The 21977-nt window shown below is 49.7% G+C and overlaps 1 protein-coding gene and 1 pseudogene across 1 annotated transcript in view; one reads left to right on the top strand and one right to left on the bottom strand.

The window, feature by feature from the left end:
* Nucleotides 1–13343, top strand: part of LHX4 (LIM homeobox 4) — a 44889-nt gene extending 31546 nt beyond the window's left edge. The window contains exons 3-6 of the mRNA XM_043485700.1: nucleotides 2953–3155; nucleotides 9605–9759; nucleotides 10146–10317; nucleotides 12475–13343. Of these exons, the coding sequence (XP_043341635.1) occupies nucleotides 2953–3155; nucleotides 9605–9759; nucleotides 10146–10317; nucleotides 12475–12869 (925 nt within the window). The 3' untranslated portion in view covers nucleotides 12870–13343. The remainder of the gene's footprint in view (nucleotides 1–2952; nucleotides 3156–9604; nucleotides 9760–10145; nucleotides 10318–12474) is intronic.
* Nucleotides 3651–4161, bottom strand: LOC122452209 (annotated as a pseudogene).
* Nucleotides 13344–21977: the final 8634 nt, after the last annotated feature.

Below are 21977 nucleotides of genomic sequence, written 5' to 3'. Positions count from 1 at the left end.
CCTGCACACAGTAGGGGCTCAGTGATAGGATGAAGGAGGTGCTGACTGGCAAGTTCCTGGGAGGCCTCTTCCTTGGCCAGGGTGCTGTTCTGCCCCCATCGCCGTCATCCTTCAGGGCAAGTTCACAGTTTTACCTTGTTTCCATGCAGGGAGTTTTAACCATGGCCATCTCATTACTGCCTGCCGCAGAACAAGCCGCATACACTTTCAAGGCTGTGGCTGTCGCACCTGCAGCCCTGGCTACTCTAAGATCTGGAAACACGACAGTGTCGTCATCGCATCCGCAACCCACAGGATGACGGCACCGTATTCTGGGCTCGCTGGCTCTGACCAGGAGTTGGGGCTGGGCACCCCTCGGGCCTCGGCCACACGGGGGGAACCCTGTGGGCCCCGGGGGTGCTCACAGTCCCCTCAACAAGGGGTCCCATTGGCTGTGCTCCAGGGGAGAAAGGTAACGAGAAGCAACTTCCACTTAACATCGGTATAAATCCCACAATCAGGAAAATTGCTTCAATTGCTAAAAAACGTTGGTGGGAAAGTCCATTTATTTTTCATTTTTCTTGTGCACTTGCCACCCTCATGCATGAATCACTGTCGGTATGTAGATTAAATTTATACCCCCGTTATCTTTCATGTCTCTGGGGCTCTGGTGTCAACTGGGCTTCTGGTTACTGAAAACCACTGCCCGCTTTTTCGTGGGGAGAGGATGTGGCCCTCCCTGTGGGTAGGGGCATGGCGGGGTCTCCACTGTGTTTTGGAGTCTCTGCTTTGTTTTGAGGTCTCTGCTCTGCCTTCCTCCTCCTCTGGTCTCCACCCTCGATGCAGCCACAGGACTTGCTTTTGGGAAAACTCTAGTTCTTCTCTGGAGCTGCTTCTGCTCCATCCTTTGCAGCAAAGGATTTGAACACTGGGGTTTTGGTAGTTTACTTGAGAGGGTTTGCAGTGAGCAGGATGAAGGCATTGTTTCATTTCAAACACCTGCTTTGTGCATTGCCTTGGACTAGATAGAAAAACTATAGGCAATTTGAAAACAGACTCTAGTAACATACATGCAGGCTTTCTTTCTCTTTGTCCCTGAAACACACACACACACACACACGCACACACATGCAGTGGAGCTGGGTGCCTGCCTGCCTTCCTCTCTAATACAATGACGTGATGAGACAGCAGTTGTGGAAGAAGCCTGTTCTCACCTGTGCTCTGGGAGGTACTGAGCCACAGAACCACCTAGAACTGACAGTAGACTTTGTTCTCCATTCTCAGATTTAGCCATCTCCATGCACAACCTCTAAAAGCATGGTTCTTTATTCACTGACTTATTCAACAAATGTGATCTCTATACTTTTCTGGGTCCTGGACTTGAAATCTGATGAAAGCTTTGAAACCTTTTGAAAATTGGTTGAAAGTCCAGACCCTACCTCTTGATGCACAATTTTGAACAACTTGGGGGTGGCTGACGGAGCCTGTCCTGAGCTCCAGCCTGAGAACCCCTGCTCTCAAGAGGCCTGCTCCATGCACGCCACCCTCCTCACAAAGCCCAGAGGCATTCCAGGAGTTCAGAAGTCTGGGGTTCTTTCAACACAAACGTCTCAGCCCCTCACACCCTGACACCCTCCTCATATCTTGTCTCAGTGGAGCAGTCCTTGGGGCCACACTCCTGGCTCTTTGGGGGTTACCCATCTAGACTCCCACTTCTCTGTGACCGTGTCCCTGGGAGGGGGCTGAAGCCGCAGCTGGCCATGCCTGCTCCAGGCTCCTGCAGCCCCCCAGCAGGTATCATTACTGCACAAGAGACCCATCATTCTGCATTAATCTGGGATTCATCATGATAGCCATGACCATAATTAATTTATTTGGTATTAATGTGGATGAAATATGTACTGTCCTTTCAGGGGAAATCAGGCTGCCTATAAGCATTAGTTAAAAGGACCATTAAAATCAAACCTTCCCCAGATCCATTAGGCGAAGTCTTTCATCCTGAAGAAGATAAAGTTCTGCTGTGTGAAATGTCATGAATAATTAGGTTGATTGCTGTTTTAAACTCTGCCCCTTCCTCCCCAGCCCCTCCCGCTCCCCTCCTGAAGCAGGGAAGGCTCACCTGCAGTGGCTCCCCACCACCCCGCCTCCCTTCATCGCCACCTCTACACTGGCCCCAAATTTCCCTCTGACCTCTGGGACCACTGGCGTGGCTCTATGTGTGTGGCCAGAATGGGGAACGGGGCTTAAATGACCCAACTGGACTATATTTTCAATGGGTCTACTTCTCTTTCCTTCCCAGCCTTGGGCCAGGCTGGTGGTTGGCACCTTCCTCTTACCTCAGTGCTGCTCCAGAAAGGTGCAGATGGAGAGAGGTCTGAGGCAGCATCCTTTAAACTCGGGTCTGCAGACTCCCTGCCTGGAAAGGTGGCAGGGGTAGAAATGCAGATTCCTGGGCTCACATCTCTGGAGCTGTGTGTGGGAGGGGGGAGGAGGCTGGTAAGGATGGTTTGACATGTGCAGGGTGGAGGGCAGAGGCAGAAGAGAGGAACCATCGCAAGAGCCCTGCTCTGCTGCTGAAGTGCGATTTCTCTGGAGCTCCTGTGTGGATCCTGACATGAGGGGTGTCCCAGCCACACGGCTCCTCCTGTGGGAAGCACGTGAAGAGGTGTTCAGCCTGATGCTTTATGCACAGGGGCACTTGCAAATTGCCCTGTGGGACTGGTCCTCTAGGCTTCACCATAAGGCTGAAGAGATCAGGAGACAGAGGGTGAAACTGTCTGCTCAGTGGGGCTTGGAAAATCCTATGGCCCTGGGTGAATTGATGACCTGTTCACTGGGCAACTGGATGGCCCAGAGGTGGAGGCCCATGGACACCCCAGAATAGTGGGGTGGGCAAGGGGCTGATGAAAAGTGGGAGGAAGCCAAACCCCTCTCCCCACCCCCGTGCTCTAATCCACTCTTGTTTCCTGTTAGGCGCTTCGGCACAAAATGCACAGCCTGCCAGCAGGGCATCCCCCCGACCCAGGTGGTCCGCAAGGCACAGGACTTCGTCTACCATCTGCACTGCTTCGCCTGCATCATCTGTAACCGGCAGCTGGCCACGGGGGACGAGTTCTACCTCATGGAGGATGGGCGACTGGTGTGCAAGGAGGACTACGAGACAGCCAAGCAGAACGGTAATCAGCTGGGCCCTGCATGGCCAACCTCTGTCCTGCCAGAGTCCAGGCTGCCCACCCCTCGGAGCCCCGCAGGCATCCTGCCTCTTCTAGAACCTTCCCAGATGCCTGAAGGGAGAGAGATCTCCCACCCACCCCCCATCCCCAGTCCTTGGCATTGGCTGCCCCACTGAAGCATCAATCAAGTTATGGTTGCTGAGCAGCTGCTTGTCTTGGGACAAGGCAGTACTTTGGCTCGGGAGTAGCCGGGGACCTTGTGCTCATCATCACTTAGTCTCCCCATATTGGGACTTAGCCACTGGACCCCCAGGGAAGTTCCATGCTCCTTAGTTTTTTTTTTTTTTTCTGCAAAAACTTTATTGTTTCCATTTGGTCCAAGGCTTGAGAGAGCGCTCCAAGGTGTTAACAAGCTGCCCAGTGGTTGTAGAAAGGGACTTCAGGCAGAAACCCTGACACTAGAGGGGTTCCTCAAAGGCCGCTGGGCTCCAGAGACTCCTAGTTGTGCTTGAGGATGAGACTTTTGAAGAGATATTCTCCCAACCGCGCCCAGGGACCAGCGAACCTGCAGAGGTGGGTCAGGTGGTCACCCAGCTTCTAGATGAGTTTCACCTCCTGCCCTAGGAGTGGTTCTCCAGGAAGTCACAGATGCAGGGTCTGTGCAGGGAGAACCCAGGCCATGCAGATCTGAAAGGGTTCTTCTCCATGAGAAGGGCGGCTTCCATAGCATCCTGGGTCTTACCCCACTCATCTCGAGGTGGCTCTTGCATGTCCAGGAAGAGGGCGCAGCCGCTGCGCTGGGTTTGCATGTTCAAGACACACTCTATGCCCTTGCGCTCCTTGGCCAATTCACAGGAAAAGTGGCCCACACCCTCCAGAGCCATATTGTCATGGTTGAGATAGAAGCCCAGAGAGAGGTAGGTATAGGAGGCCCGCAGACGCATGTTGACCAGGCGGTTGATGGCCGCCTCCCCTTGGTGGAATAATTCTGACGCATCTGGGAGCTCATGGTTGATGGGTAATAGAGCCAAGCTCAAAAAACGGTGTTGGCTGGTCCTAGTGCTCGTGGACAGCTGAGTGGCAGATTCCAAAGGTTGCAACTGGTGAAAAGGTTGGAGGGTGGTCAGAGGCTGGAGCGAGGGGCGTCCTTGGGTCTGTTCACTCCAAGCACTGTTGAAGCAAGAGACAGATCCCCGGGACCGCACTACCCTTAGCTTTGTACATCAGGGTGCACATTTACCTCAGCACCTCCACACCTCAAAGGCTTCAGTCAGCAAGAGCCCTTACGTTGGCCTAAGTCCCCCTTGGAACAGGTCAGCTTGTGTTTCAGTTAAACGTGCTGTTTCTCCTCTCAGACTGCAGGCTCCTTGAGGACAGGGACATGGGGGTGATGACTCTTGTATCTCCCAAAGGCCCTCATGTGGGAGCAGATGCTCAGCTGGTCTCCTCGCTCATGGAGACTCATCCATCTCGACCATCTGCTCCCGTGCACCCGGCCACCCTCCCCAGCCACCTCTGGGCCACGTCCGTGGTCTGCACAGAAGCTGATGACACAGACCGAGGCTGCTGTCGGGCCCCAGCATTGAGCAGCCACCCCAGAAGACCTGCCTTCGCAGGGGCGGCAGGGCAGCAGCTGCTCCTGCCGCCTAAGGTCACGCTCTTGGGCAGCCCTGGGTCTTTCCTGGGACTTTTCAGGGCTTGAGGAGCTCTTGGACCCCCATTCCCTGGCTCCCCTCAGAAAGACCAAGTCTGATTTCCCACCTCCTACCACCTCACCTCAGGGTCCTCACTCACAGCTGTACCCTTCAGCCTGGCTCAGATTTTGGCATTTGGCCAAACTCACCTTGGGCATTTTAGATGCACAAACTCACGAAACATCAAGGTCATTTGCCCTTGACTAGAATTTTTATGAACTCAGGGTGTTACTGCAGAATGCTCTTGTTGACAGCCCTGGGATTGATGAAAAAATACAAAAAACAAAGCAACGACAATTTCGTGTATATCCTTCCAGGTCTTTCCTGAGTTCCCACCTATATATTATATAGTTATGATCAATACATGGAGAAATTAGTTTTTTGCTTAATAAATGCAGTTCAAGGGTGGTGAGGGGGAGGCCCTTTCAGTGAGGCTGCTGGAGCTCAGCTTGGCTCTGGCAGAGGTGGGAGGGTTGGCACCTCTCTCTTCCATCACCTGCCCCCCACCTCACCCCCCTCCCCCAGCTCTGGCCTTCGGCATGGACAGCCCTTCCATCTCTTCTCTTTCCCGGGCCTCTGCAAGCCTGCTCCTGGGCTCTTTGCTTTAATGTATTAATCTGCTCTGGCTCCTTAGAACTCACTCGGTGCTGTTGCTTTGGAGTCAATTACGGTGTCACAGAAGATTAGGGCATCTTGTCAGGGATAAACCATCAACGCAGAGGGACTCAGAGAGCTCAAGCTGTCTTCGGAACTCTGATGCCCTTCACCAGAGACATTAAGGATGCAGGCCTCCCCCAGGCCGGTGGCTGCTTCTCGCCATCAGAGGCCTCGTTTAGACCCTGAGAAGTCACAGCCTGGCCTCCGCTGCTGCTGTGGATGGGTCAGGAGAAAGGGGAGACCAGATGGGGTGGCAAGAATGACCCAGTGGAGCTCACACTTGTATCCAGGATTGTTTGAATCATGGCAGAACCTCTGTAGGACAGTGGAAAGACACTGGATCTGGCCTCAGAGGCTGGGGGGCATCTCTGCTGGGTCACCCACTAACTTGGGGGTCCCCTGGCGATTGTGTACCTGGTTGAGCCTTGGCATCTCAGCTCCATGTGGGGGGTCAGAGCACCTGCCACACGGGGCTGTGTCCTGGGGTTCAGAGAGGCTGCAGCTTGTGGAATGGGATGTCTGTCACGTGAGGGAGAGACCAGTGCGGGAGAGAAACGCAAACAGTAAGATGTGCTGTAGGTTTGCCAACAGCTGGGCGTTACACAGTATTTCTGGTGTGTTCTCCCAGCCTCCAGCTGTCCACGAGGCCGAGAACACTCCATCCTGTGGAATCTGGGTGATTCTTAGTGCAGCAGGGGCCTTGGTCTGCTGTGGGACTTCGGGCTGTCTCTTTTTATGTTTTGATCCCTCCTTGATAATTCAAACCCTCTTTCTGACCTAGGTTCCCTCCATTGTGCTACACAAAGGATTGAGTATCAGTTATTTGTACCTTGGTGTGAATGATTTTGTTCATTTGTTACATTTCCTTGAATATTTGCATTTTCAATATAATGAGGTTGCCTTTTATGCCAGGGACAAGTGCTAGGAGACCCTGCATAATTCAAAACTAACATATTTTAAGGCTAATTTTCCCATAGGAATTAATGTGAAAAATTGGGGTGGGATGTATTCTGGGAGCACATAAATCCATAACGAGTGAAATGTATCTTTGCCTTAATGCTACTTTTTATTTTCTCAGCACTATCTCAGTCCCTCCCAGATGCTCTCTCCTAAATTAACAGCCTAGGGTATCATGGTCTTGCTTGGCCTTCCTCATAGCGTTTTATCACATTTAACTTCCGCACCAAAGTTATTGATTTTTGGGTACATTTTTCAGCATGAGCACTGCCACCGCTACTTAATGAATACTTGGATGACATTGTTATAGGATATAAAAAAGATTTTAAATTATAATAACCATGAATGTTAAAATAACAGCATAATAGTCCCTGTAATCGCAAGAAGAAAGTTCTGTGCACATAGCCAGCAATACAGAACCAAGGAGCCACCAACCCAGGATAACAGGGGTTTGTCCCGATGCACCGCCCAATGGCCATGGTGAGAACAATTTCTAATTCACTAGGGCAACCTGTTTTGAAATTAAGTGATTCTTGATGAATTAAAAATTTGGAGTGTTTCCTTTATTTCAAGTTTTGTGTGTAAAGAGTATATGGATTTTATTTTAGGTTTTAAAAATTTTTTTATTTATTTTTGGCTGCACTGGGTCTTCATTGCTTTACATGGGCTTTCTCTAGCTGCATCAAGCAGAGGCTACTCTTCCTTGCAGTGTACAGGTTTCTCACTGTGGTGACTGCTCTTGTTATGGAGCACGGGGTTTTTGGCACGCAGGCTTCAGTAGTTTCGGCTCTCGGACTCTAGAGTGCACGCTCAGTAGTTGTGGCCCGTGGGCTTAGCAAGTTCTCGTCATGCAGAGTCTTCCCGGACCCGGGATTGAACCCGTGTCCCCTGCATTGGCGGGCAGATTCCTATCCACTGCACCACTTCCTCCCCATTGGCAGGAACTCTGAAGAGTATGTGAATATTTTTAAAATGCACTATTTTGTATTTACATCAAGTGCTGTCGTGTTGTTATCTCTATAAATATGGGAAGAAGGAAGTGATTCCTAACAACGAGTTTTGAAGGTTTTCCTCAGTGTCTGCCTCAGTGACTCTGGAACCCTTCCTCATTGGGTTCAGGACCCCAGGGAGGAACTTGAGTGGCGGGGCTTTGAGGATGACGGTGGCTCTGCTGGGGAAGAAAACAGCCCAAGGAGGAGGGAGGACTGGGGGCCTTGTCTCCCATCCACCGTGTGCACCATGGCTTGTAGTGTGAGCCGGGCTGCATGACTACTTACTCCTACACCGTACTGCCCACACCCAGGCTTCTGAACGGTGAGGGGACTTGCCCACGTCACTGACTCAGTGAGAATGGTGAACCCAGGTCTTCTGACCCTGAGAAAAGCCTTTTAGAATGGTCATGAGGATCACAGGCACGTAAAGCTCTTGATAAACATCAGCTATTATTGTTGTTTTAAGAGAGGACTTCCTTGGATGGAAGGGAAGAAAGGGAAGAAGATAGACATGGAGCAGACCCTCAAAGGACACCAGTGTGAAGGGGTGCAGAGAACTCAGGGGGCTGGATGCAGCTGCCCATTCCCTCTTCTGCGACTCTGGGCAAGGGTGCTAGGCAGAGAATGGATAAGCCTAAGTGCTGGGAGAGGCACAAACCATTTACACTCAGTGCTGCTTCTGTGCTTGACTCTGGCTGAGAAGAGCCTTTGACTTACAGGCACATGAGGCTCAAAATCCATTGAAGACAGTTGATTAGTCAGCTTGTTTTCCTGAACACTCTTTCAATTTGTTTGAATATAAACCATGGTAAGAAACTTGTTTTGTTTCAACTCAGCACACATATTCATACACCTGACACTGATCAAGTTTCATGAAGCAACACCTCATCCTTCCCACCCCAGCCCACTCCACCCGACCCCATCCCACCTACCCCACCCCATCCCATCTCACCCCATCCCACCCACCCCATCTCATCCCATCCACCCCACCCCACCCACCCCACCCCATCCCACCCACCCCATCCCATCCCATCCACCCCACCCCACCCACCCCACCCCATCCCATCCCATCCACCCCACCCCACCACCCCACCCACCCCACCCCCCACCCCCATCCCACCCCACCCCATCCCATCCCATCCCATCCCATCCCATCCCATCCATCCCACCCCAGGCCACCCCACCCCATCCCACCTCCCCCACCCATCCCATCCACCCCACCCTACCCCATCCCACCCACCCCACCTTACCCATCCCATCCTACCCCATCCCATTCCACCATCCCACCCCAGGCCACCCCACCCCACCCCATCCCATCCCATCCACCCCATTCCACCCATCCACCCCATTCCACCCACCCACCCTGTCCCACCCACCCCATCCCACCCACCCCACCCCATCCCATCCACCTACCCTACCTCATCCCATCCCACCCCATCCCCTCCCATCCATCCCACCCCAGGCCACCCCACCCCATCTCACCCACCTCACCCCATCCCATCCACCCCACCCCATCCTATCCCACCCAATCCCATCCCCATCCCCATCTCATCTCATCTCATCCATCTTATTTCCTCTTTTAGTTTTTGATCAAGTAAGTTGACTTTACAACCCGCTTTTGGGTTCTGACCCATAGTTTATGAACATTGCTTAGGTGAACAGTGAATGGACAGGTCCCCTTTGCTATGAGCCCAGGGCTGTGGAAAGGCAGTGAGGTCATGGGTGGGACCTGGGAGAGTGGAGGACAGGCATCTGGGGCAGCCCGGGGCAAAGGCTTCCTTCTGTCTCCTTCCCCTCTGCAGCCTTGGCGGTAACTCACAGGTTGGTCAGGGGAGTGTTTGCCATGATGGGGAAACATGTAGAATGGTATGCCTTCAGTCTGATGAGAGCCCCGTGTGGCTGGGCTGGGAGGGGATGGGGAGAGGCAGGGAGCTGAGGGAACAGCATATTGTCCTACCTTTTCGGTGACCTGGGAAGGCCTTTAGTGTGGGAGTGGGCTCCATGTGGGTCAAGAGTACTCTCCCCTGACGTTCCCCATTCTCCCTCGCTCTTGCCCATAGCAGGCAAGATTACACGAGGAGAGGAGGAAGGAGGGATGGGACCCAGCTGCTTCAGATGGGCTGGACACAGTAAGAAGTGGTTTTCGTTGCAGATGACTCAGAGGCTGGAGCTAAGCGGCCCCGGACCACCATCACAGCAAAGCAGCTGGAGACGTTGAAGAACGCCTATAAGAACTCCCCTAAGCCCGCCCGGCATGTGAGGGAGCAGCTGTCCTCGGAGACAGGCCTGGACATGAGGGTCGTACAGGTGAGGCCCCAGCCACCCAACCCCTGGGGCTCCTTTGCTGACCGGGGATCCCAGGCTGGGCACCACGCGGTGCCGGGCCTGGCGTGGGGGTGGCGGGTGTCCTGTGGGTCCCCACATCCGCGCCGTCCACAGGAGGATGGCTCCAGGTAACCATGGCGCCTCAGCAGTGTGGTCCCTGATCCCCTCGGGGCGCTGGGCTCAGGGCTACGGCCCCAGGAAATCTGCTGAACCAGAGAGATGTCTGAGGCCCAGGCCAGGGGAGCGATGGGCACAGCCCGTTCCTCGCCCACCTGCTGTGGCTTCAGGCTTTGTCTCTGGTCTCGGGGACCCCGGGGGCTTTGGGCTCGTGGCGGACAGCCCCGAGCGTGTCCGTTTGCTTGTGGCAGGTTTGGTTTCAGAACAGAAGGGCCAAGGAGAAGCGACTGAAGAAGGACGCGGGGCGGCACCGCTGGGGGCAGTTCTACAAGAGCGTCAAGAGGAGCCGGGGAGGCAGCAAGCAGGAGAAGGAGAGCTCTGCGGAGGACTGTGGGGTTAGTGACAGTGAGCTGAGCTTCCGAGGTGAGCGGGGCTGGAGGGGCGAGGCCGAGGCCCTAGGAGAGGCCCCTGGGAAACAGTGACCCCCGACAGGCAGCCAGGGTCTTTCTGGAGGCCTTGCCAGCTCTCTCCTGAACACAGGCCCCACCCTGTGGCTTGGGGTAAAGGGTGGGGGGAATGGTCATGGCCCTTCCAGAGGGGACAGGGCAGAGGAAACCAGAGCTCTGCGGCTGACCCGTGGAAGCTGGGCTCCCAGGCCTGCGGGCCCGAAGGCCTCCCCTCCTTGCCCACTGCCCGGGGCTCCCTCATCAGCCCACACAGCTGCAAAGGACCCCTGTGTCTCAGTCTGTGCCCCAAGCCCCTCTCCTGCATTTCTCCCCTCAATGGGGGCAGTGGTCTTCCTCCCGTGACCCCCTAGAGTGAGCCCCCTCCTCTGCTGGTGGTGGGAGGATGTGCGTCACAGCCCTCAGCCCTGGGGAGTGAGTACTGTGAGTGCATGTGAGGTGGAGACTGGCCTCATCTGAAACCCCTTCCCCCACCGCTCACTTCATCTTGTCCCCAGCACATATGCTTTGCTGCATGTGCTACATTCAAATTTTGTGCGTCAGCAGAATTGCAAATGGCTGCATGTTTTGGATCCTTTGGTTGTTTGCAAATAGCCATTCTCTTGTATCAAGTCCTCAAATGTGGAAGGCCTTCTGTTGTGGCAGGAGAAGGGAAGAGGCCTGAGTTGGGGGAATCAGAAATCTGGTTTCCAGTCGTGGCTCTGTCAAATTGATTTACTTTTCTTGAGCCTCAGTTTACCCATCTCTAAATGGGTATAACCATATCCTTGCCCATCTCCCAGGGGTCTTGTGGGAATCCGTAAATACAACTGACTGTGGATGAGTTTGGAGAGAGCTTAGCACATTTTTGCGCTTGGGAAGACACAGCCATTCTTAGGCAGCTTGTGGTTCCCACAGAGGGCGCTGTCGCTTGGGATGACAGGTGTAGGCAAGACGCCAGTGAATGGCCATTTTACAGTAGAGTTGAGCCTTCACCTCCTGCCCCCTTTAAAGGGCATGACTCATCTCCCCCTTTTCATTTTCATGGATGGGATGCGGGACGACCTAAGGCAGGTTGTCAGAAGGGATAGGTGTTGAAGTCCACTCTGGCCTTGGTAGGAATGGACACACAGGCCCAGTGGGAATAGAAAGGAAGTCTGTGGGGCAGCAGATGGCAAGATCTGCCTGCGAAGACCATGATTTCCTGAGAGGACCGTAGGTCAGCCCAAAGGTCTGCCCACAAGGCCCTGGGGCATGTTCAGGGGCCTTATGCTCACCTCCCAGGACTCTTGGCTGGGGACGTGGGGGTGGAAAGCCACTCAGTCTCCTCTCAGCTGCTGAAATCAACATCCGGAGCATACAGGATTGTTAAGTCTTGTTTTGTAGCTCCTTTCCATTGGGTGCAGGTGGGCCCCCAGGTTGACATATCACTGGTCTCTCCATGTAACTATATAATCTTATTTTTCTTAAGACTGAAATTGTTCACCTCCATTGGAGAGATGAATTCTTCCAGGTGGCAAAGATTCCACGAGATCCCCTTAAAGAAATTCCCCAAGAAACAAGAAGTTCCATTTGCCTTAATCAATGCAATGCTTTGTCCCCAGTGAAGAACTTATTGATAGAGAAACCAAGTCCTTTGACACTGAACCTCTTTCCCAGGTAGAGCAGAAAGCTTTTGTGGACATGTCTTGAGTCCTCAGCTCCCTTGACCCTATAGCCCTGCTTGTTTCCCTACAACTGAATCAAGCACTTTTTTTTTAGCTCGAAAGCTTTCAGATTGAATCTTGTTAGCACAGAGTTCCTTCCTTCTGTGCTGTGATGACATGTGATGCAGGAAACCTCAGGCATTCGTATTCCATAGCCGTCAGTGTAGCCATCTTCCTACATGAGACACCTGAGACCAACAAGCTCACGAAACATTTGTCCAGCCTTCTGGGACCTGGGCATGTGGTCTCTGGAGGTGTTTGTTCTGTTTTTCCCCTTGACGTGGGTCAGTGTCTGGATGCCAGGATGACATGTTGGTGTCTGGTTCATGCTCGGGCTTCTTTCCTGGTCATGTGTATTCCTAGGTTGTGAAGAACAGGGGACCACTGGAGTCCTGGCGGCTGACAATAAATCTCCGTTCTTTTGTCCACAGAGGATCAGATTCTCTCAGAACTTGGCCACACCAATAGGATTTATGGCAACGTGGGGGACGTTTCAGGCGGACAGTTAATGAATGGGAGCTTCTCCATGGACGGGACAGGACAATCCTATCAGGACTTGAGGGATGGGAGCCCCTATGGAATCCCCCAGTCTCCATCCTCCATCTCGTCCCTGCCATCCCACGCTCCTTTGCTCAATGGGCTGGATTACACGGTGGACAGTAACTTGGGCATCATTGCGCACGCAGGGCAGGGAGTAAGCCAGACGCTGAGAGCCATGGCTGGGGGACCCACCTCTGACATCTCCACAGGAAGCAGTGTAGGCTACCCCGACTTTCCGACTAGCCCGGCCTCTTGGCTTGATGAAATGGATCATCCTCCTTTTTAAACACTTCTCCTCCCCACCCTACCTGTCCTTCTGGCTTGAGAGAATATCTTCAAGGATCGAAAGACACTTGCCTTTTAAGGATCGAAAGTGCACCAATGTGAATTTCCATTATTTTCAATGGAAGTCCTCTGCCGATCCCAGGGAGGTCGCGGCGGGACCCCACTGGGGCTGGCTTTCCTGGGAGGCGGTGGGAGATCAGCCGCCTCTTAGAACACAGCACAGGGGGGCAGAGCCCAGAGCGCTAGGGTGCAGGCTGGTCGGCTCCTCCCCTGCCCCCGTCCTGCTTACAGGCTTTGGCTGCTCAGTGCTTGGTTGATGGGGTGACTGTGTCAGGCCACCTAAGCCTTCGGGAACTCTGCTCCAACTGGAGAGTCTCATGAGATGTCTCCCGAACCACTGCTCTCGCCAGAACCGAGATTCCCGAGGTGGAGGCCTCATGGCCCTTGAGTATCGATAAAAGTGATTTCTGGACCACCCTTACTTAACCCCAATTTTCAAAATTTAAAAAAAAAAACCGTCACTTATTAAAGATCAGTGGAAAACTTTGATGACCACAGTTTGATGTTGAAAACATGCTCCCTCCTCTTTTTTTGTTTTTGTTTTGCTGTGAAAAAATATTACTTTTTCCCTACCCAGAACTACACGCCAGAGACAATTTTGTCAGTTTTGGTTTTTATGAAATTCCATCCCAATCACTGAATCCCTGATGGCAAGAAGTGGTTTTCATTGCAGGTGACTCTGAGGCTGGAGCCGAGTGGCCCTGGACCATCCCAGCGACTGCCTGACAAGTCCCCCTGGTGCACAAATGTGCCTTTTTAATTTGCTTGTATTATTTATTCCACAAGACAGGCTATGGGTTCCAAAATGATCAAAGCTAAAATATGGAGAGAACAGAACGACAATCAGTGAACACATTTGTAGACGTTTGGATTCCAAACATGCAGTCGGTTTAGCCAAATCAGCAGATGCTAGTCTCCCAGAGTTCTCATCCAGTAGGGCAAAATGATATTGGATCTGTTTGGAGGAAGTTGGTTAGATGAGACTGTAAGCCCACTGCCCACCTGCAGCCAACCGTCCTCAGCCCTTTAAAAATGAGCGCTTTCTCTGCCGCACTAGCTGACTCAGCAGGAGGGCAGTCTTGGCCTCTTCCGAGTACTGGCCGTGCTTCTTGGCCCATCTTGGTTGGGAGGAATCATCTAGGGAGCGGCCCTTGAGTTGTCCACAGGGTTCCAGATGACCCTTGGGCTGCATCCCTCTGGGTTGTTGGCTGGGCTCATGCCAGGCCCTGTGGGTTCTAGTCCTGTGCTCAGAAAGGCAGAACTCTCTGGCCCCTGGCAGTGCAGAGGCTCTCAGCTTGCAGGTTTGCAATAGCAGGTCACCAAGCCTGGGACAAGGGCAGGGCCCACCCCTGCTGTATGAGCTGCTGTCTCTGCAACAGACTGCGCTTCCACAGGAAACGCCGTTGTGGTGGTGCTGCAGGTCCCGCCTTTGGTCACACATCTGTCCATACAGAAGCTTTCCATGTGCATATGGAACTTAGCCAGGTAGAATCGATTCCAGTCCCCTTGGGAGACGGTGGTTTGCTTCTGCTGGCCTCCCATTCTCTTGAACAAGATCAGCAGAGTGGGAAAGGGTAAGAAGGCATTGCCTTTCTTTCACAGCAAGTGATGGGGCCAGAGCACCTGAGGACCCTTCCTTCCAGGAATGGTTTTGAGGACCACAAAAGTTTAGGTATACAGTAGGCAGACTAAAGAAAGAAATCAGTACTTCCTTTCTGGATGCTGCATTTTTCGTAAACTCCTTTCCAGGACTAAACTAAGGTCAGTGAAGCTTCTTTAAAATAGATAGTAAATTCCTGGATCAGCCTTCAGGCCATCTTTTTTTCTGATCAATTTTGTAGTGTACCCTTATTTTTTGATGTGCTTGATTGTCGTGATTTTTTGCTTGGGGAGTCTGCAAATGTAGACTCTCTGCCCATGATTCCAGGTGTCAGGATGACAACGGTGTGTTAAGCCTGGCCAATTCTATGTGCTATTGGGAATTCCCCAGTAATGTGAATATTCAGGGTGGGGATGGAGACACAAATGCAAGATAACAAGCCATGTGAAGGAAAGGAAAATGCAACTGTCTTTTTGGAGGACAGATTCTTAGGCACACTGTTCTTAGCAGGCTGCTTACAAAACACAGGAGAAAGACTGCTGGATTAAAACCAGTTAAAAACTGCCCCACTTAGACCACTGTCTCAGCCTAATTACTTGGAGTATCTCATGGGATCTCGGAGATCCTTTGTATTTTCGCTGAGTGCAGTACTGGGAGAGCAGGCTCTTTAAGATGGAGGGGGGGTGGTTGTTGCATCCCCCTCTGTGTAGCCCTGCTTTTGGTGACTAGATGAAATTGACCAGTTTTTGTTTCTGTAGGTGGGTTCATCAGGCTCCCTCTATTCATTCAGAGGAGAATGGAAGGCCTCCCTCATTCATGCACTCCAGTGAGGAGTGCAGGTGACACTGTGTGGGAGGAGCTCCTTTGGTTTGGTGGGGTTGACTAGCCAGGAGGGCTCTTGAGCAAGCCCTGATCAGAAAGCCAGGGGAGCTGAGTGTAAGTTCCCAGGGCCACCAATCACTGGTGCCGCCATCTAGAAACACAGTCACAATTGGTCTCAGATTTTTAGTGGGTCTCTGTGCAAGTGGGGTTAGCATTATGGGGCTAGTGCCACCCATAAGCCCATAGGCCAAGACAGTTCCTTGGCTCTTCTGAGGCTCAGGGATGGAGAAGAATGAAACTGTCCTGAGATTATGGTCCAGGCACTCCGCTATTGCTCAGTAGTCTGTTATGGAGGTATGCTACATGGGAGCTTTTCTCCCCCTTGCGAAATGACACGGATGAATTTTAAAAATGAGATGACACCTTCTAGAGGCACTTACACCACTTGGACCTGTCTTTGGATCTAGGAGAGCAATTAACTAACAACTGTTATCTGTGGTGCCTGGCTGATAGACCTGAGGGTAGGAAGCTTCTGAATCCAGGAGCAAATTAATACAATGAAAAAAAAAAAAAAAACACCCAAATTTCTGGTGGTAACTGATAAAAGCAAAAATGGAATCTACAAGGCAATGGAAGAATGTGCATTTGCTGAAAAGTAGTAAGACCAGGGAGGAAATCCCAAATGCAAGGGCTAAACTGGCTGCTGGGTAAACCACACTGTGGGAAAGCCTGGACCCCAGTCCTTCAGGAACTGCCAGTGCCCCCTGAAACCAACTCCTTCCTGTCCTTGTGCTTTTCTTTCTTGCCTCATCTGACAGTTATAAAATGAAAACCAGCTACCAGATTGATAACATTATTCATGTAAACTAATACCATGAAACACCAGGGAAAGAGGACAAAATTAAGACAGAAGAAAAGCATTTGGCAGTGTCGTTCAATAAGGTGTTTTTGTTTTTTTTTGGGGGGGCCAGTGTAAAATATGAAATCTGATAAAGATCCCTGGGGGCCGTTAGATCTTTGCAGTGAAGTTCACTTTGCAAGAAGTATAAGAAATCTGACAGACAAAAGATGTTAGCGTCTCTGAAGCTCGAGCTGGTTATTCTGATACAACTGCCTCCTGGCCGGAGGGGTGGAAGGCTTCAGCTTAGCAACAGCTGTGCGCTGTGTGACAGGCCACGTCCACCACCCGCACCCCTGCTCGCCCCCTCCCTCTGACCACTTGGTTATAACCATGGAAATAATGACCGTACCTCCTCAGCCAGCAGGGTCTGGAAGGACCGAGGAGGCTCATTTTTAAACGTTGCACTTTAAAAATTGGAAACCGTGAGATGAAGAAAAATTCAATTAAGCGGAAATGAGTTTTGTTTTATTGCCTGCTGCTGAAGGGCGCTGGGCATGCTGAAAGCTAAATAAAAAGCACATCACTGCCTCTCTCTTTCTTGGATTGGTCGATGGGCCCTTTTTGCAGTCATTGCTCCAACTGCTCTAACACGGTGACTGGAGCCAAAAAGAGAGAGTGCAGCAAAGTCACCCCATCCCCACTGCTTGGTAGGACCACACGGAAAGCACAGTTTCAGCTGCGAGCTCTGGTGAGGAGTCAGCTGCAGGTCTGGGAGGTGCGCCAAGCATCCCTTTGCTTCGGGAGGCAGAGCACAGGTGGACAGAGCCGGACCCCCCACGCTCACCCGCTGCCCACCTAGAGACAAGAACCATTTGTAAGTTTCCCCCTTGAGGACTGTGTTTAGCCAAACACGCAGGTTCAGTGCCGCAGCATCTCAGAAGCTGCTCTGAACTTGCATTCAGACCTCAAAGCCCCAGATCCCCTAAGCTCTGGATTGTCGCCCTCACCCTTCGCAGTGTAAATTTTGTACAGTTAAAATGAAATGGAGTCTCATTTCCTGGGAAAAAAAGAAAAAGAAGAAAAAAAAAGGACCCACCCATCCTTATTTATGGCCATGTGACTCTGGAACACAGAAGCTGGTGCGTTTGTTTGTATGTGCCTCCTGTGTGTTGGCATGATGAGATGTGTATGGTAAAACTATGTCAAATAAATATGGAAATTCTTTAGAACCCTGTATGTCTTGCTTTTCATTTGGCTTTCTGGAATGTTTTTACATAATAGAATACAAAGCTGTGCTGACATAGATCCCTTTCATCACCAGAAGGGAACCCAAGGTATAACTCTGAATGCAGAGATACTTACAACTGCGAATACCTGTACTATGCAATAAAGGGTTGGGTAGAGGAAGTTCTCTGATTTTTCTGATAATTTTTCTTTTTTCAGTTTTCTGGGGCCCAGTCCTCTGTTTCAAGGCTTAAGGAATGGGCAGAGAAAACTAGCTGATTACATACATTTTAGTTACCATTTGTCCTGTTGCATTTTTTAAATAAAGATCTCACATATTTATTACCGAGCCACACAGGGCACTAGTGAGGAAACAGGAAACTTTAGGAGTCAAGCTCCATCTCTTGCATGAGCTCTTCAGAAAGCAGTCACGTTCTTACTACTGTGATTTGGTTGGTTGAGGATGCAGGTGACCTTGACATAGCATGAATGTGTGCCCCTTCATATGTGAGGCCCTTATAGACCCAGCTTGGTTCTTCTCCAGTGTCTTCTTTTGGAGTTATACCCAATTTTATTGCCAGTTTTCATTCGAATCTATTGGGGAAATGGGAAGATTCTGCTATTGTTTCTTGGCCAGGAATTGCATGATCCTGAAAAGTCTTGTGAGAAGACAAGAGGAGCAAATTCAGCCGCACATGGTGATGGTAGAGAAGAGAAAAGAGCTGTCCTGTTGTGTTTTTAAAGCCCTTCACATGTATACGTTTTCTCCTGAAGGATGTACAAATGTCTGTATTTGGGTGAGAGGTGAACAGAGGGATAGAAACACCTCATCAGGGCTCCTGGACAAACTTTTCCAGGAAAATCTTCGGGTTTTTTTTTTGTTTTGTTTTTTTTTTAATCTGCTGGAGACTTTATTAGTATGCAGGACCTGAAGTTTTGCTAGCGTGGAAAGAGCAACAGACATTCCTTAATAAAAAAGTTTGAAGTCATGACATTTCTTTAGAGCTGGGGTTCCATCTAGGAAAAACTAGTGCTTTTTGCATTAGTGATTAGATTTGCTTGTTTGAAGAGAAGATCCAAACAGAGGTGCACTGAACTATATGGTAACCATTGGCCACTTGTGGCTATTTTACTTTAAATCGATTAAATAAAATTAAAAGTTTAGTTCCTCACACCAGCCATGTTTTAAGTGCTCAATAGCTATTTTAAGTGTCTAGTGGTTACTGTATTTGTACACACAGATATGATATGTTTCTATCATTGCAGAAAGTTTTGTTAGTACAGGTGGAGTCTGGCTAAGAAGAATGGGCAGAGGTAGCTTATTCATCAACTGTTTAGCTACTAGTTATCCTGGAGTACTTTGTATTCTCAGCCTCCATAGACAGTGGTAGCACCAACTTTTTTTTTTTTTTTACTTTTTTTTTCCTTTGGTTTGGTCCCTACAGACCAGCTCCTGAGCAGCATGATTCTCTTTCTGACAGTGGCCTTTCAAAAGGAGAGTTGTCTAAAGAAGAATAAAGAAAAGAATTATAAAGAAAAGAAATCACTGGCTAGAAAGAATGAAATGAGACACGAACTCAGGAGGTCAGACTTAGCAGTCAGTGTTTTCCACCTCTTTCCAAGCTATCCAGCTAAAATCAGAAAAGGATAAAAAGCCATCAAAGGCAAGTCAGTATGTTGTAAATTTTAACCAGTTGCCAAACTAGAAGTAAAATCATAAGAAAGGTAGGTGATCCTCAACGTCACTGAATGTCTCTTCCTAGATTTGATATTTGAGACCTAGTTTAAAAATTGGCCTGTACAGTCTAAGTGGAAAATTGTTGCCTCCTTGTGCCAAGTCTCCTAGAAGGCTATTTCAGTTTCATCATTTGGAACTCCTGATGAATCTCCTCCTTTGCAGACTGTGCAGTGAGCGGGGAGCCATGCAACTGGTCCAGGTGCTTGTATGGGTCTTGCCTGCCTCAGGGAAGTAAGCACTGTCAGCTCAGCCTCTGCTGCTGGGGAGACACTGAGTTAGGAGGGAGGGTATAAAATGGGGCCAAATCACTCGGAAGAGGGAACTTTTTATTACTATAATTCTAAAAGAAATAATAAAAGCAACCCATCCAAACCATTAAGGTCTTCTAAATGATCAGCTGCTGCCCTAGGCACCCTGTCAGAGAAAGCGGGCGTGGCTTCTCCACGGAACATTTTTCCCTTTGTCATTCTTTCATTCGTTTTCTTTTCTCACTTTTGTCTAATATGACCTCAGGATTTTCCTTTAGAATTCTTTCCTTTGGTCATCTCTCCCGTTAAAACACAAAAAACTGAACTTAGGTATGTTAATAAGTAGTAGGTTATTTTGTAACTAAACTAACGAGGCACAGATATCCCTGACAGAATGCATGTCTTCCCTTCCCATGGAAGGGACTCCTAGGAGGAAAAGGTTTCCATGGGACTTATTCATCCTTCAGGTTGTTTAGCAGATCACTGAAATGGGCAGAACTTTCAAGACTGATACAGGTTAGGCTTTCTCTAGAGTTGGGGGAGAGTTTATCATCTATCTGTCATCACCTATCTATTCATTTAACTGAAGTATGGTTGATTTAAATGTGCCAGTCTCTGCTGTATAGCAAAGTGACTCGGTTAATATGAGTGTGTGTGTTGAGAGTTTTTTCTTTTTGTTTTTCTTTTGTTTGTTTTTTAAGATTTATGTTTCTCTCACTTGCGTGCCAACCCTGGACCAGGATCTCCTGTTGGTTGAGAGGGGCTTGGGGGTTTTGGAAAGGCTGGGAATTGCTTCCTGAAAGATAAAATATAAACCCCCCAAAATGGTCTTGGCACACATTTGGAGTTGGAAATAAGCAGGTTTTTTTTTTTTTTTTTAAAAGGCCATAAAAATGGTAAATAGGTTTCAACAGATGGCTTCAGCACAGCAGTGGAAAGCCCAGGCAAGGACTTTGGGGTTAAATCTCATATTTTAGTCACCTGGGACAAACATTTATAAAGTTGACAGCTCTCTCCTCATCTCTAAATAGAGACGGTGAAGGCTGCCTGCTCCCTGGCCAGCTGATGGGGGCCGCCTGTGACCTAGGGAATTGAATGTCACTCTTTTTGACACCTGTCACACTTACAGCTCCCCCAGTCTACAGGAATATGATAACCAAGAACCTATATCGTGGATGGGCCAGGACTTTTATACTCAATATGTGTGCTGGCTTTATTATTTTTTTCAGAATCATTTTAACATTTAATGCTTCTCAATTAAAGTGATTTCCTGGAGTGGATGCCAAGCTTCGTTTAGAATGCGCATTAACCACTTTCTGTATCGGTAGTTAAAGGCACTGAGGGATTTAAACAGCAATCCACAAGTCTGTTCAGTCAAGGTTTGGCGGAATAAAGCAGATTATAAACAATAATATATGTCTTTCTCTTCTTTTTTTGGAAGGTTTCCAAACTCACAAACAGAGCTAAAGTGCTGTAAACATATCCAGGAGTAAGCTTTGGGCTCTGCAAATGTACTCCATGAAAGCCATGGCCACCGATGGTGCCGCTTTTTATCCTGTGTGTGTACGTGTGCACGTACTTTAAAAGAGCTTTTTATTACACAAAATGTCCATCAACCGAACTCACCTTCTAAATATTAAAATGGAAACCGGGATTGCTACACAAGTGAGAGGAAAAATAAATCCTGGCTGCAGCGTGGATGATGAATTTGCTGCTGCTGCTGCCTAGGGCGGCAGTGGAAAGGCACCTCTCTATTCCTCAATGCCCTCACAGTCTCTGAGGTTCAGCCACTGCATCTAGTAAACTTAGGTTCAAATGGTCTTCTTCTGCTTCCCCCCCCCCGCCCCCCCCGCCGGTGGCTCAGTTGGTAAAGAGTCAGACTGCAATGTGGGAGACCTGGGTTCAATCCCTTGCTCAGGAAGATCCCCTGCAGAAGGAAATGGCAACCCACTCCAGTATTTTTGCCTGGAGAATTCCATGGACAGAGGAGCTTGGTGGGCAATGGTCCATGGAGTCACAAAGAGTCGGACACGACTGAGTGACTTAACATTTTCAGTCTTTTCCAAGAGAAACCCACACCAAGTGCTTTGAGTCCCGTCTTGAGGCAGATGCATGAACTTCGGTGTTCCAGGCAGGACTCATGTTCATTCCTTCTAAGATATGTAGGAAGAAAGTGAGAACGAATCTGTTCTGAGTGTAAACTAGCTTGTACCTTGTGACCATCTTAATCTGGTTTTTAGGGCCTAGGAAGCTTTCTATTGCTAGAGGAAGGCATACTGCCCCCTCAGAAATGACTCCAATTCATGAATTTCCAAGAGAAGAGAAAGTAAAAATGTACAATAATGACATTTATTTTATAACTGTGCAAAGGAGAAGTGATATAACAAAACATGGAAAAATTTGAATGATTTACATATAAAAGTAAAAATAGTAATAAATAAAAAGCCATGAACTCCCAATAACTATGATGATCCATACAAGGATTAAGCCATTAAGTTCTGCTTTTTAGGTAGGAGCATGACAAGAATATTTCAAGGGTAAGTGAATAAAGATGAGATTAAATAGCTTTTCCTGTT

Source organism: Cervus canadensis, chromosome 13 (assembly GCF_019320065.1).
Source record: "Cervus canadensis isolate Bull #8, Minnesota chromosome 13, ASM1932006v1, whole genome shotgun sequence".
NCBI lineage: Eukaryota > Metazoa > Chordata > Mammalia > Artiodactyla > Cervidae > Cervus > Cervus canadensis.
The sequence above is the reverse complement of the archived record's forward strand: the minus strand, read 5'-3'. Positions and strand labels throughout refer to the sequence as shown.